The 15,552-nt window shown below is 54.7% G+C and overlaps 1 protein-coding gene across 3 annotated transcripts in view; it reads left to right on the plus strand.

Annotated features, from left to right (window-relative positions):
* Positions 1-2,460: 2,460 nt before the first annotated feature.
* RNF123 (ring finger protein 123) overlaps positions 2,461-15,552 on the plus strand; it is a 51,439-nt gene continuing 38,347 nt past the window's right edge. For 2 of the 3 annotated variants that reach the window (XM_075939579.2, XM_075939581.2), the window contains exons 1-5: positions 2,461-2,619; positions 8,513-8,653; positions 9,944-10,028; positions 12,243-12,322; positions 13,866-13,963. In XM_075939579.2, coding sequence (XP_075795694.2) covers positions 8,572-8,653; positions 9,944-10,028; positions 12,243-12,322; positions 13,866-13,963 — 345 coding nt within the window. In that variant the 5' untranslated portion in view covers positions 2,461-2,619; positions 8,513-8,571. Of the gene's footprint in view, positions 2,620-3,593; positions 3,718-8,512; positions 8,654-9,943; positions 10,029-12,242; positions 12,323-13,865; positions 13,964-15,552 lie in introns of those variants that run through there. The other variant, XM_075939580.2, reaches the window with a different exon arrangement.

The following is a 15,552-nucleotide window of genomic DNA, read 5'->3' on the forward strand; positions in this document are numbered from 1 at the left end:
CCCCCTCCCCCCATAGATGCAGCAGTGACCTGGCTGCTCTCCTCACAATCCAGTAACGTGACAACAGGACTGGGTTCCTGAATGCTTATGATGTAGCTATGTAGCATGGTTACCTGAAAAAAAATTGTTTCAGGTTGGAGGGTTGTTTGTAAGCAAGAACAGGCCTTTCCCCCAAGGCCTCTGAGAGTGAGGGGTCATTTTCCAGGATAGGTTGTAGATTGTGGATAATGCGTTGGAGGGGGTTTAAGTTGTGGGCTGTAGGTGATGACAAGTGGAATTCTGTTGTTTTCTCTTTTGGGTCTCTTGAGTAGTTCATGTCTGGGTACTTTTTTGGCTCTGTCAATCTGTTTTCTCACTTCTCCAGGTGGGTATTTCAGTTTTAGAAATGCTTCATAAAGATCCTGTAGGTGTTTGTCTCTGTCTGTGGGATCAGAGCAAATCCGGTTGTATCCTAGGGCTTGGCTGTATACAATAGATTGAGAAATGTCTGGAATGGAAACTTGAAGCATGAAGGTAAGTGTAGTGGTCGGTAGGTTTCCAATATAGGGTGGTGGAAATTTGTCCATCATATAAGTGTACTCTGGTGTCAAGGAAGTGGATTTCTCATGTGGACTGATCCAGGTTGAGGTTGATGATGGGGTGAAAGTTGGTGAAGTTCCTATTAAATTCTTCCAGGGTCTCTTTCCCGTGGGTCCATATGATGATGTCCTCGATGTAGCATAAGTAGAGTAAGGGTGCTAGGGGGGCAAGAGCTGAAGAAACATTGTTCAAGGTCAGCCATAAAGATGTTGGCATATTGTGGGGCCATGTTGGTGCCCACGGCTGTGCCTCTGACTTGGAGATACACATTGGAAGTAGTCTCTGAATTGGAAGTAGTTGTGGGTGAGGACAAAGTCGCAGAGCTCTGTAACCAGGTGTGTAGTGCTGTCATCGGGGGTGGTGTTCCTGATGGCCTGTAATCACCTTCGTGTGGAATGTGGGTGTAAAGGGCTTCTTCGACCATAGTGGCCAGGATGGTATTTCCGGGTAGTTTACTGATGTTTTGAAGTTTCCTCAGGAAGTCAATGGTGTCACAGAGGTAGTCACAGAGTGCTGGTAGCATAAGGTCTGAGGAGGGAGTCACAGAGGTGTCACAGAGGTCACAATGGTGTCACAGAGTGCTGGTAGCATAAGGTCTGAGGAGGGAGTCAATATAGCCAGATAATCTTGTTGTAAGTGTGCTACTACTTGAGATGATGGATTGTCCAGGATTTCCAGGTTTGTGTATCTTGGGTAGCAGATAGAAAACTCCTGGTTGGGGATTGGGGGCGTGTTAGTGTAAATTTGGTCTTGAGTAGCATCAGGGAGCTCCATGAGCAGTTATTTCAGTTTTTTTTTTTTTAATTCTTTAGAGGGATCACAGGACAGAGGCTTGTAAAATCTGGTATTGGTGAGTTGTCTGGTTGCCTACTGTTCATACTCTGTCCTGTTCATGACGACTACAGCACCTCCTCTGTCAGCCTCTTGGATTATGATAGGATTGTTTTTGAGGCTGAGTATAGCATTGCATTCTGCATGACTCAGGTTATATGTTGTTTGCTGATAATGCCAGCTTGAGCACGTTTGCAGGAGCAGTCAATGTAGAAATCAAGACTCTCGTTACGACCATTAGTAGGAGTCCACATAGAAGCCTTCCTCTTCTGGGATGTGAGGTGGGGAGGGAGCAGCAAGGTCAGGTCGGTGTGTTGTACATCGTCGTGTTGGAAATATTCCTTCAGGCAGAGGTGGCGGAAATAGGATTCCAGGTCTCCACAGAAGGCGAGTCCTCGAGATAGCCCAGCAGAGGAATCTGCCCTAAGAGAGTGCTTGGATAGGTTGACAATGTTGCTAGGTGAGTTGACAGTATCCGGGCTGAGAGCTCCTGAGGCAGGTGGCAGTTTGGCTCGTTTATTGTCCCTTGTCTTGGTAAGCAGGGGTGAGGGGACGACACACCCTCTAAGCGCAGTGTGTTGGCACTGCACAAGCGATGCTAAGGAACATGACGGGGTGCAGGAGGCGCTGGCCTCTGGGGTCGATTTAACCATGGGATCCGCGGGGCTTCTGCTGCCTTGCTCTCGCCAGTGGGCTCAGGGCGTGAGCCAGACCAGCAGGGCGGAGCAGGAGGGAGGCTGGCTCAGTTCCCGTGCGGAATCCGAGGCTGAGGGAGAGGCAGGAGCTATTTGCAGGCAGGCCGGGCTCCGCGGGGCTAGCACGAGCCGCTTTGGGGCGCCTATGGGAGCCCGCTAGCCACGCTCGCGCCGCCAGAAGCCACGTGTGGCTCGTGCAGTGGAGCCAGGGCCCCGGCCATCAGCCCGCCCCGCTAAGCGCTTGGCTCCGCGGGCCGCACGCAGGGAGGCGGGCTGTGCTTTATGCAAATGAGCCGACGCAATATGCAGAGGAGGGACCTCGACAGGCCCGGCTCTGCGCTGCACCGCACCGCACCGCACTCCTCCGGCAGGGGGCGATGCTCCGCCAGCGCCCCGCCCCGCCCGCGGGGAGCCGCGTCCGCCAATCAGGCTGGCCGCGCCCGCAGCCCCGCCCAGGCCGCAGTGTCCCTGCCGGGACTCCGTAGCCGGGCGGCCGTGGTGAGGGTCCGCGCGGGTGAGTAGCCGGGGGGGGGAGGCAGAGAATGGGGCTGGGCGGGGGAGAGCGGGGCTGGGGGGTCAGAGAATGGGGCTGGCTGGGGCTGGGCGGGGGAGAGCGGGGCGGGGGGGCAGAGAATGGGGCTGGCTGGGGCTGGGCGGGGGAGAGCGGGGCTGGGGGGGCAGAGAATGGGGCTGGGCGGGGGAGAGCGGGGCTGGGGGGGCAGAGAATGGGGCTGGGCGGGGGAGAGCGGGGCTGGGGGGGCAGAGAATGGGGCTGGCTGGGGCTGGGCGGGGGAGAGCGGGGCGGGGGGGCAGAGAATGGGGCTGGCTGGGGGGGCAGAGAATGGGGCTGGCTGGGGCTGGGGGGGAGAGCGGGGCTGGGGGGGCAGAGAATGGGGCTGGCTGGGGCTGGGCGGGGGAGAGCGGGGCTGGGGGGGCAGAGAATGGGGCTGGGCGGGGGAGAGCGGGGTTGGGGGGCAGAGAATGGGGCTGGCTGGGGCTGGGCGGGGGAGAGCGGGGCTGGGGGGTCAGAGAATGGGGCTGGCTGGGGCTGGGCGGGGGGGCGGGGCGGGGGGGAGAAGGGGGGCGGGCTGGGGCTGGGCAGGGGCTGGCGGGGCTGGGGGGGAGAGCGGGGCTGGCTGGGGCAGGGCAGGGGAGGCTGGGGCTGGGGGGGGAGAGGGGCGGGGCTGGGGGGGCAGAGAATGGGGCTGGCTGGGGCTGGGCAGGGGAGAGCGGGGCGGGGGGGCAGAGAATGGGGCTGGCTGGGGCTGGGCGGGGGAGAGCGGGGCTGGGGGGGCAGAGAATGGGGCTGGCTGGGGCTGGGCGGGGGAGAGCGGGGCGGGGGGGCAGAGAATGGGGCTGGCTGGGGCTGGGCGGGGGAGAGCGGGGCGGGGGGGCAGAGAATGGGGCTGGGCAGGGGAGAGCGGGGCGGGGGGGCAGAGAATGGGGCTGGGCGGGGGAGAGCGGGGCAGGTGGGGGGTAGCGGTGGGCAGCAGACAGGGGTGTTTCTGGATTCAAAGCCTGTGAGCTCTCTCCCAACGAAAGCAGCAAGACTGGCTTTGCACCGCCCCAGCCGAAGCCTCCCGCAGCATGGCTGGGGAGCAGGAGAGCTGAGGTACATTGCTTTGGGCAGTGGAGACCAAGTGCTTGCTGCGCTGGGCATGGGGCTGCTTGCCTGGGGTCCAGGGCAGATGTACTGGGAACTAGTGCAAGCAGCCTGCGGGCCTTGGAGTTCTTCTCTGGGATCAGCACTGCTGTGCGGGTGGTAGCACCTCTGGGGTTCCCCCGTCCCTGCAGGCATTCGTTAGTTTTGCTCTATGAGAGAAGTATGTGGCATCTTCTGCCGTGTGCAGCGCATAGTTTTTAGGTAACATATCTATTTTCTGACAGATTCACTAATAAACTCAGATTTATTTAACAAAGATCCCACTTGCACTAATTTTAAGAACATTGACCGGTGTTTGTCCTGTTCCTCTCTTTCTTGCTAACAGAGGGGGTGATTTTCTATATAGAATCATACAATTGGAAAGACCCTTGAGAGGTTATCAAGTCCAGTCCCCTGAACTCATGACAGGACCAAGCACCATCTTCCTGACCATCCCTCACATGTGTTTTAAGGTTAAGAGCAGGTTGAACAAATATGAAGATTCTACCACTTCCCTAGGCAATTTATTCCAGTGCTCAACCACCCTGACAATTAGGAAGTTTTTCCTAATGTCCAAACTAAGGATATTAAGGACTAGTCCACTGGTCGCCTCCCCCTCCCTTCCTGCAGCTATCAGAGCACCAAAGGGGGAAAAGGGGCATACTTCAAAGTGGCAGTGCCGCCTGGAGCTCGGGATCAGCTGGGGAGTCCCCAGCTGAGCCCAGGCTCTGTGCGATGCTTCCCCTTTGAAATGCTGCAGCGGTGTTTCAAAGGGGCAGCACCGCCCTATTGACTAATCGAATGGTCGATGCAAAAATGCATCGACTATTCGATTAGTGAATTACACAATACTTAACACCCTTAGTTCAAACTAAACCTCCCTTGTTGTAATTTATGACCATTGTTTCTTGACCTATCATCAGGAGTATGGAGAATACTTTTTTCTCTCTCTTCCTTTTAACAACCTTTTAGATATTTGAAAACTGTTACGTCCCCTCTTAGTCTTCTCTTTTTCCAGACTAAACAAACCCAATTCTTTCAATCTTCCTTCACAGGTCATATTTTCTAAGCCTTTATTTGTTGTTCATCTTCTCTGCACGTTTTCCAATTTATCCACATCTTTCCTGAAGTGTGACACCCAGAACTGGACATAGTACTCCAGTTGAGGCCTAATCAGCGCAGAGTAGAACAGAACGCTTACTTCTTGTCGTACTTGCAGCACTCCTGCTATTGCATCCCAAAATGATGCTTCCCCCCCCCCCTTTTTTGCAACTGTATCATACTGTTAGAACATGAATGGCCATACTGGGTCAGACCAAAGGTTCGTGTAAGTCCAGTACGCTGTCTTCTGACCGTGGCCAATACCAGGTGCTCAAGAGGGAATGAATAACATAGGCAACAAGTGATCCATCCCCTGTCGCCCATTCCCAGCTTCTGTCCAAGCCTTGGGACGCCATCGCTGCCCATCTTGACTAACAGCCATTGACGGACCTATCCTCCTTGAATTTATCAAGCTCCTTTTTGAACCCTATTATAATTCTGGTCCTCACAACATCTTAGGGTTAGAAGTTCCACTGGTTGTGCATTGTCTGAAGAAGTACTTCTGTTTGTTCATTTTAAATCTGCTACCTATTCATTTCATTTGGTGACCCCTATTTGTTGTGTTATGGGAAGGGGTAAATAACTGTTCATTCTTGACTTTTTCCACACCAGTCATGGTTTCATAAACCTCAATCATAACTCCCCTTAGTCATTTCTTTTCCAAGCTAAAAAGTCTCAGTCTTATTAATCTCATCTCACATGGCAGCTATTCCATACTCCCTAATCATTTTTGTTGCCCATTTCTGAACTTTTTTCAGTGCCAAGATATGTGTTAACTTGTATTTAGTTTGTGGTCCACTATGACCCCTAGATGCCTTTCTGCAGTACTCCTTCCTAGACAGTCGCTTCCCATTTTGTATGTGTGTAATGGGTTGTTTTTTCCATAAGTGGAGTTCTTTGCATTTCTCCTTACTTCCTTTCATCCTGTTCCTCAGGCCATTTCTCCAGTTTGTTTAGATTATTTTGAATTATGACCCTGTCCTCCAAAGCACTTGCAACCCCTCCCAGCTTGATATTATCTGCAAACTTCATAAGTGTACTCTATACCATTATCTAAATTGGTGATGAAGATATTGACTAGGACTGGTCCCTGTGGAACCCCACTGATTATGTCCTTCCAGCAAGACTGTGAACCATTGAGTACTGCTTCTATGAAGGGTTTATCCAATTAGTTGTGCACCCACCTAATTGTAGCTCCATCTAGGTTGTATTTCCCATGTTTGTTAATGAGAAGGTCATGCAAGACTTGTTTCAAAAGCTTTACTAAAGTCGAAGTATACCACATCTACTGCTTCCTCCTATCCACAAGGCTTGTTACCCTGTCAAAAAAAGCCAGCATTCCAAAAATGTAGGCTGAAGCCTGGTGTAATATTAAGAGACGGGAATCCCTGCTCCCGCAGGTCATCGGCCACTTTGCATTACAAGGGACAGGAGAACCAGTACCTTCACATGCCGGCTCATCTCTCTCTTATAATGCAAAGTGGCAGTGCGGGAGGTTATGCTGGGACCCACAAGCCAGACTGAGCGCTATAATGGTGATTCTTATCCAGTAGTTGATAAACAAAATCTGTCGACTACTCGATTAGGAAAGTAACCTCATTTTAACATCCTTAGGAAAAACCCTTAGTCGCTGTCATTAGTGTCTATGCTACAGAGCTAAGAGGCTATGCCAGGATAGTGCTTATCGTGCAAACATATGTTTAAAATGCTTGCTTGTAAGATAAGCAAAGTTTGTCTGTGTCTTACCCGTTAGATGACAATTTTCCCTTCTTTGAAATGGCTGTCCGTCCATGTAACTTACAATGGAACTGCAATTCCCTATGCCCCTAATAAAAAGGGCTCCAGCTTAACTGGTGTCGAGGGCCTTGGTTTCCAAAAGGACTGAAGCTACAGGCTGTCAGCAGAAGTGGCCTCCATTTCCCTAAAGCCTCTGGCAGTTTTGAAGCTAGAGCCAGTGTGAGATACAAATACTGGAGCGTGTGGAGTGTAGGTTAGACCCCAGGAGCTCATCCCACTGCAGCTCAGCCTTTTACATGTATTAATTGCTGCCAGTGCAGCTGGGGGGACCAGGCAGGAGCCAGGAATCAGCTTGTGCCCAGTCCCCTGTTATGCCTCTGCCTCCCTGCAGAGATGGTACTGGAGGGAGACTGGCTTTTAAGCTGGCTCCCCACAGCACCGGCTGCCTCTCTCTGTTAGAGGCAGCAAGGGGGAGGGGAAGCGACGCGTCGAGTCACTGGTCCACTATCCAATGAACATTTGCTTATTGGCTAGTTGACCAGTCGCTCCCACCCCCGTTGGCGGGGGGATAGTCCATGTACCAAGCCTTGATTCCTTTTAAACACAAGCTTGTGTTTATGGCCGTTACGCAAGTGGGGCTAGGGAGCGTTAGAGTGGGCTGACCTCAGCACGGCCCAGGATACCGGTCTGCAGAAGTGAGCGATAAATGGGAAAGAGACGCTGATTGTTCCTCGCGCACCGGAGGCCATGGGGGTAGAGTAGTGGTGAGGCCGTGGTAAGGACACACCTGCATGGGCTCATTGTAGTCCATCTCTTCAAACAGCCACCAGTGCGCCTGTCTGGTGAGTGTGGTTGTGTATTGAACAGACCTCTCCACTAGGGATTTGAAACCCGGTATGGTTAGTTCACCTGTTAAACATTGTTTAGCTGGGTAACCAGCGAAGCAGGGTGAGCGGGGGCGGGCACTCCAGCCTGACGGGGCTGGAGCAGCCCCCAGCCCACCACAGATGGGCTGGAGAAGACCCTCCACCACAGATGGAGGCTGCTCTGGCCGGGTTGGAGCATTCCTGTCTATGGCGGGCAGAGGGCTGCTCCAGCCCCCACTGGTTAACTGTGACTGGTAAGCCTCACCCGTTGAGGGTTAATCGGTTACATTCCTAGTCTCCACTAGTCTCGGATTTCTTTGCGGAGTTGCAGAAACTGTTAACGGTGGTGGCTTTAAGGTGCTTGTTTCCTGTGCGCATGATGACCTTTTTACATGCCTTCACGGAACTCTATTGCCTCTCCCGCTGCTTCTCCTCTTTGGCTCCTGTGGCACTTGTCACTGTTTTTCCTAGTGCAAGCTAACCAAAATCACCATGTGCTTTGGTAGATGGCTGCAGACCACTCCCTTTCCTCTCCCTGACAGCTGTCTGCTCTCTTGGACCATACTAGCTCTCGCACTAATCCCCAAGCACCCAGCTAGGTTGGTATTTGGATCCCATGGCTGTCCCTGAACCCCTTCTCCAGTGAGGTGTGTCTGTGCAGGGCACTGACCCACTGCTGCTGCCCAGTTTCTGCGCAGAGGGGCAGCCTAAGCTCTTTGGTGGGTGTAGAGCCCATGGCTAGAGGCGCTGTCTGGAGCATGCAGGCGCCGAGTTGCTGGGAACAACTGAAGTACAATGTGTTGTGAAAGTCTTGTCTCATGCCCAGATGAGACTGAGGGTGGGGCTGGTAGTCTACTCCAACTGCCATCCAACCTGGAAAGGTCAAGTCTTGGGGCAGGGACCCCGTTAGTTGTCTGCCATGTACGCGTTCAGCTCCAGTTGGGCACTTCTGAAGCCAGGGAAACTGAGGCGACCTTTTATGCACACCTCTGATTCATAATGATGGGCAAAAGGTAAGGGGGGGACTCGTCTCACCAGTGAGTCCCATTGTCCTGTGGCAGGCTGGTGTGGCTTCCTGTCTCCGCTTTGGCCTTGGTGGTGGTTCGCGCAGCTGTGAAGAATGACATCGAGAGGGGCTGGGACTGCCTTTCCCCGCAGGAGCTACAGGCTGAGCACGGAGTCCGAGAAGCCCAAGGTCACGGGTATGTGCTCTTGCAGAACGTGGGGAGGTGGGCTCACCTGCGTCCTAGGCTGAGCTCTGCTCCAGTCCCCGCTGACACTGAGGGTTTCCCCATGTCCACCTTGTAGTGCTGCCATGCCGCTGCCTGCCTCTCATTGACACCGGTAGCCAAGCTTGCAGTGGGGCAGCGTATCCCGCTTTGGGGAAGGGACCAGCTGATCGCCCCCATGCAGCTGCAGGTGGGCAGATGAGACCTAAGCCCTTCCAAAGAGCCCAGGAGTTCTCTCTCTCTCCTGGGCCGAGCCCTTCTCTCTGCTCCAGGGGCTTTTCCCTCTTGCCTATGTCCAAGACTCCCTTGTCACAGTGATCTGTCCTCTCCTTGTCTTCACACCTGACTTGGGGAGTTCCTTTGCTGCCCTCTGAGGCTGCGGGGCTTTAAATGCCCACTAGGGCCTCCTCTTCCCACGTATATACTCAGTGTTTCTGGTGCAGCTGCAGAGGCCTTGAAGTGAAAGTAAAAGCTGTGCTGGGGGTGAAATGGGGGATCAGGGCTTGTCTGGGAGGTAAATGTGTGCCAAGGGGCTGTCGCTATAGCCCGCATTAGCTCGCCATGTGCCGAAAGTTCCATAGAGGCAAGGCCATGGGATCCTAAGTGGGCCAAGCTCACTTGATTTCTTGGGGATCACTTCAGATCTTCCCCCTCCTGTTCCCCTAGGGAGAGGTGGGAAAGCAATGAAAGGTGAGTGGAGCAGCCTGTCTCCAAAGTAAGAGCTGAAACTCCCCATTCCAGGGAGATCTGGCAAGGGATTTGATTAGACTCGGGGGCTGCAAACACCAGCCCCTTCCTCTCCCAGCGATGTGCATGTCGCCGCTCTGGTGCAGTACAGAGAGGAGTAAAACATGAGACGTTACAGCTGAGTAGGGGACTCCCTTTCCTACTGAATCAGTAAAGCCGCCTGTGCTGAGTGCACAGGCGTTCCAGATGAGCACCCAGCGTAGCTCCGGAAGACTAGAGGGGGAACTTTCTGTCCTCTCCTCAGCCGGGGCAGGTTGTATAAGGGCCCATGCTGATCTGTTGTGCTTCCATGGCTTGCAAAGAGAACGTCTGATGCCCCGACTGAAAATGGTCAGCAGGCAAGTGTCTTCCTGAAGCCGCCTTTTCTGTCGCACAGTAGGTGACTTGCAGACCCACACCCCCGCGTTTCCCCAGGGACTGGAGACCTTGCCCTTGGAGACAGAGATGAATTTGATGATATTTCTGGGGCTCTGCCTGACTTCCCATTGCTTATCTCGCCTTTGCTGTTTGCTGCAGGGATTGTGAACAGCAAGTTGCTGAATGACTATCTGCACCGCATCTTCCCTAGTGCCGATGGGATCCAGTCTGCAGCTGCTTACAGGTACTGGCTGCCCGCTGACTCTTACCTAGCAAGTCTCACTGGGAGGACCTTTCCAGGGTCGCTTGGTAACAAAGCCGCTTTGTGATGCTGGCATTAGGAAAGAACAAGCCAGTGTAAGTGCATTGTACTGCAGAAGTTTCCTTTTTGAATAGAGACTCGCGATTAGACTTCCACCGCCTGACTTGTGCAGGTGTAATTGCTGGCCTGCCTTTCTTGGGGGTAGCCAGTAAATGTGATTGCAGGGAGCTAGGGCCAGCAGTCCTGCATATGCACAGTCTGCTTATGCAGTGACAAGTACTACAGAAATGTTGTGTTAGCAGTTCTGAAAACAGGCAGTCTGTGCCCTGTCAACTGGACACAGTGCGCAATACAATGACGCTTCAAATGGCAGTACTGTCAGTTCTGTTGTCTCAGCCTCGCACTCTGTAAGCTGCACGTGCAGGGCTAAAATGAAGCTAGACACCAAGTTGTGGCATTGAAACTCTTCTTACGCTTTCAGCCCTGCTTCACATTTGGGGGGTCAGAAACCCAGGGCCTCTTGCTGTGCGACTCTTGAGTCAACTGTGCCACTGGGAGCATGTAGTCTTGGGGGGGTAGGTGCTCTGGAGTGATGTGGAGCCCCTCTGGTGAGAGGGCCCTCTCTCTGGCTGGCGGTGTTTAAAAGGTTCAGGGGGCGGGGGTGTCATGTTCCTCCCACTATGCTTAGATTCTGAGCTCACGTCTGAGCCGGCAGCACCTCTAAAAATAACTCCGGGTAAGCTGAGCTCTGTCTCCTGTTACTTTGCCACAGACTCTCCAGTCAAGTGCCTTGGCATATTCCATTTGCACTAGCGTGTCAGTTCACAGGACTCCAGTTCTTTTGTCTGACGACGGGAGCCTGAAGGGCACAGGGATTGACAGGCCAGGAAAGGTGATTGGGCCAACCAACAGGCTTGTGTCTGGATCTCTCTTTGAGCTGAGTTGGAAGGCCCGGCTCCCGGCTCCCGGCCCGCCGCCCGCGCACTATCACTCAGCTCTTGGCTAACGGAACTTGCCATGCTGAGGCAGTCCTGCTAGTCTGCTGTGCTGTGCGTGGAAGAAGCTCCCCTCAGACACCAGCAAAGCTGCGTCACACTCCCCCTCCAAAGCCCTGCTGGGAAGTTTCCTGTTCTGAGGTGCCTGCAGAATCTGGATAGTGGTTAGGCTGCGGGTGCATTTCCTGTCGCGCTGCCCAGTCCGGTCTCGTCGTGTCCTTGAGCGCCCCCGTCTGTCTCTGCCGCCTCCTGTTTTGTACACACATTGTCAGCTCGCTGGGTGGGGCTGGCCTTTTGGCTCCCAGCCGCAGGTCCACGAACCGCCGGCTGCCAGGCTGTGGTGGCTGCCGGGGCTGAACTGCTGTTCATGGCGGCTCTGGGGGCCGAGGCTGGGCTACATGTGGCAGACCAGTAACATTTGACTTGAATATTTGCATTTTCGTTGTTGTGGTCTGCCAAACGCCTATGAATGAGTTTGCCGGTCCACAGCTCTAGCGCACCTCTCACATGGTGTAGCACTGTGGTAATAGTCATGCAGTGAGCCAGCTTCACAGAACTCCCCATGGGATTGCTTCCGACCTCCCTGAGCACCAAGACTTGAAAGCCTTCGGTAACGTCTCTTATTCATATCCCCAGCCTTTGGCTTTAGCATGTCTGTCTGCCTCAAGGCTCAGAAAGGAGCTGTGTTAGTCTGTTCCAGCAGAAACAACAAGGAGTCCTGTGGCACCTTGAAGACTAACACATTCATTGGGGCACAAGCTTTTGTGGGCTGGAGCCCACTTCATCAGATACATGACGTGGGAATTTCAGTGTGTCAGGGATCCACCCCTTGTGCTAGTGATCAAATAGTGGAAGAAAATTGGTACAACCATATATACCAAAGGATACAATAAAAAAAAATGCACACATGAAAAGGACAAATCAAATTTCAGAACAGAAGAGGGATGAGGTAAATGTCTGTGAGCTAATGATATTAGAGGTGATCATTGGGGAAGCTATCTTTGTAATGGGTAAGGTAATTAGTGTCCTTGTTAAGACCTAGGTGTAAAGTGTCAAATTTAAGCATGTGAGTGTAATCTCATGTGAGCGTAATCTCAAAGGACAATGCTGGGAGTTAGGCGGCTCTGGCTTACAAGCCACCCAGCGTGTGAACTGGTGAAAACCCTGGTGAGTCCCGAAGGGCTTTCTTCTTTATCCCCAGGAAGCCACTGACGTTCCAGAACCTGCAGGAGCACCTTGAGGGATTGCTGGCAGAGGGCCCCGGGCCAGAGGGCAGTCGAGGTAGGAGATGCTGTGTGTCGGATCCTCTTGGAGCACCCTTGCCTCAATGGGAAAAGAGACAGTCTGGGGGGAGACATCTTCCTTAAGGAGCTCGGTTCCTGCTTTCCTGTGTTCTGATTCGTCATCCCTTTAACTGCTGCACCTGGAGCACATGTGGGCTGCGCCTGCCGCAGATCCATTCTCCGTTGGAGCAGCCCTATTGCCACGTGGCCAGCGGGATGCTTCCCCGAAGAGCAGGGGACTCGTGAGGCTGCGAACTCTTGGGCAGGGTGCTGGAGACAGCGCCTCAGCAAGGACACAGCAAGCGCTCGCAAGAGCCGGGCTGGCCCATTCTCCCCTACCATGTGCTGGGTTGTTGGTCATTGTGCTGGCTGCTTCTCAGGCGTTCCCCTCCTGTTGTGGAATTTCCTCAGCCCCAGGCTCTGAACTGCTGGGTGCCAGGGACTTATTCCCTCCCCTTGTCATTAAAGCACAGCCCATACCAGTGATAGAAATGGAGCCGGGTTAGTCTGGTGCAGCTGAAACAAAATACAGGACTGTGCAGCACTTTAAAGACTAACAAGATGGTTTATTAGGTGATGAGCTTTCGTGGGCCAGACCCACTTCCTCAGATCAAATTGTGGAAGAAAATTGGCACAACCATATATACCAAAGGATACAATCAAAAAAATGCACACGTGAAAAGGACAAATCAAATTTCAGAACAGAAGAGGGATGAGGTACATGTCTGTGAGCTAATGATATTAGAGGTGATCATTGGGGAAGCTCTCTTTGTAATGGGTAAGGTAATTAGTGTCCTTGTTAAGACCTAGGTGTAAAGTGTCAAATTTAAGCATGAATGACAGTTCAGAGGTTTCTCTTTCAAGTCTGGTGTTAAAATGTCTTTGAAGCAGGATGCAGGTAATCAAGTCGTTGAGACAATGCGTTGTGCGTAATATCACAAAACAGATATCGGACAGGATCACAAAGAAAAAACAGTTTCTTGCCATTTCAACCAGACTTGATTACCTGCGGGCCGCCTGTGGAGCCTGCGTAAACCCGGACCCCCCAGTGGACCCCGTGTGGAGCCCCTGTGAACCCAGACCCCCTCCCCCCCGCGGGCCCCGTGTGGAGCCCCCTGTGAACGCAGCCTCCCCCCCGCACGGGCCCCGTGTGGAGCCCTCTGTGAACCCAGACCGCCCCGCAGGCCCCGTGTGGAGTAGCCCTAACTCACTCCATAGCTAGGCATGAGCCCGTGTCCTGCTCCCACGAGCTAGGATTGTCCAGTCTAAAGTCCAGCGTGGCGCTCAGAAGTGAGATGCTGCCGGGGGAGTCTGTGTCCTGGTCGCATTTTGCCAGGGTTAGCCACTGCTGGGCCACAGGCACAGAGCCCCGCAGCTCCTGGCTGTCAGCCTGGGCCTGCGTCCCTGCTCCGGGCTGTGCTGACAGCGTTAATGCTGTCTGGCTCTCCTTCGTAGCTGCACAGTGCCGGTGGTAGGCCCTGGCCTAGAGCTCTTGTGCCATGTGCCTTTTTCGCTGCTCTGACCAGCCATTCTCATTTCAGATCAGGTGACCGAGGGGCGACTTGGTCCCTCCACTGTGGTGCTGGACCACACCAGTGGTTTTGAGGGACTCCTCCTGGTTGATGATGACCTGCTTGGGGTGAGTGTGGAATTGCTCATGTGGATCTAAAGAGCCGTCTTCAGGACCATGTTGTCCTCTTGCAGTCTGGTCCAAGCCAGTCCCCTGGCCGCCATTGTGGGGTGTGTTGTTAAATGAAGCTCTGGGAAGCTGCAGCGCTCCGGAGTGGGACAGATGTGCCCCGGGGAGGCGTTCTAGCAGTGCCTGCTCGTTGGGCATGCTGCTCCTGCCGGGTGCGGCTGCACAGTCCCTCGCCCAGAGGCCAGAGATGCTGAGGGGGTTCTCAGTTGGTTTTTGAAGTTGCCTCAAGGTTGCGTTGCAGTTACCCCAGTGGCTGTGGTACCAGGCACTGCAGGTTTAGTCAGTGAAGCGCCAAACAGAAGGCGAAGGCAGCTTGCAGGGCCGGGGGAACCAGAGGGTTCAGATCAGAAGGGGCCAGGCAGTTCCTCATCCTCCCCTTCACTAGCCATTCTCGCTCCCCGGCTTCCGTTCCTGCTGCTCCTTCCGTGACGCTGCAGGAGCCTCCATTGCTGGGCTCGCTTGCACCGTGCCTCGCCCACCCCTTGCTGAACCCGCTCCACCCGCCCCGCCCCGCCTCGCCGCCTGCCCCTCGCTGGCCCCGCCCCGCCTCGCCGCCTGCCCCTCGCTGGCCCCGTCCCGCCTCGCCGCCTGCCCCTCGCTGGCCCGGCCCCGCCGCCTGTTCTTTCTGCAGCCTTTGGTTCCCAGCACGCTCCTTGAAAGAGCAAATTGGTGCGATCTGCTGGGATTTAGCAGATTCTCCAGTGCCCCAGGGACCCTGCTCCTCCTGTCCCCGGCCCCTGCGTACTGCTCTCAGCCTCTCATTCTGACCCCCAGTCTGCTGTGCTTTTCCTGCCCCCCATCTCCCTCCCTGACTGCAAGTGCATTGTCCATTGTCTGCGGCTCCCCGAACCTCCACCTGCTTGTCTGCCCTGACACCAGAGCACCGTGGGGCAGGAGCTGTCGCTCCTTAGCCTCTGCAAGGAGCCGGCTGGGAACGAGAGTGAACGCCCCTCATCCTGGGCCCCCCAGGGGTGTCAACCCCCGTTTGTTTAGCCTGACGTTTCACTGCGTAACTGATTGACCGGGGTCGGGGGAGGGCTGGGGTGGCCCCTTTGCCTGCCATCGCCAGATTGGAACCGCTGCAGGCAGGGGCCACACCAGCCTGGCTGCTTCCAGCTGCGCGATGAGTTGTTGGCTCCCAGCTTGCAGCCTTGCATGGGGCTGGAAGTGGCAGCCCAGGATGGGGCGGGGAAAGGGCTGCTGGCTCCCTGCCTGCCTAGGCTGGGAGTCTGTGGTCTTGGGTGGGGCTGGAAGTGGCAGTGTCCCCCCCGCCTCCCGGTCTCTCACTTGGAGGCTGCGAGGTGGCCGATGAACTATCCCTGGTAAGTTTCGCTCATGAAGGGTGATGCTTACCAGGAGCGGGGTAACCGGTTGCCCGTTCCGTCCCTCCCCCCAGCGGGCTCTATTGAATCTGTGACTTCAGTCTCGCTTCGCGCGGCTTTTCTGGGGTCCAGCTGCTGCCCTGCTCCTCTTGCCGGCACAGCAGCACCCGCAGCAAGCTGCATGCGCCAGGCTGCCACGCGCCTGCT

This window comes from Pelodiscus sinensis, chromosome 11 (genome assembly GCF_052426305.1).
Source record: "Pelodiscus sinensis isolate ZL-2025 chromosome 11, ASM5242630v1, whole genome shotgun sequence".
NCBI classification, from domain to species: Eukaryota; Metazoa; Chordata; order Testudines; family Trionychidae; genus Pelodiscus; species Pelodiscus sinensis.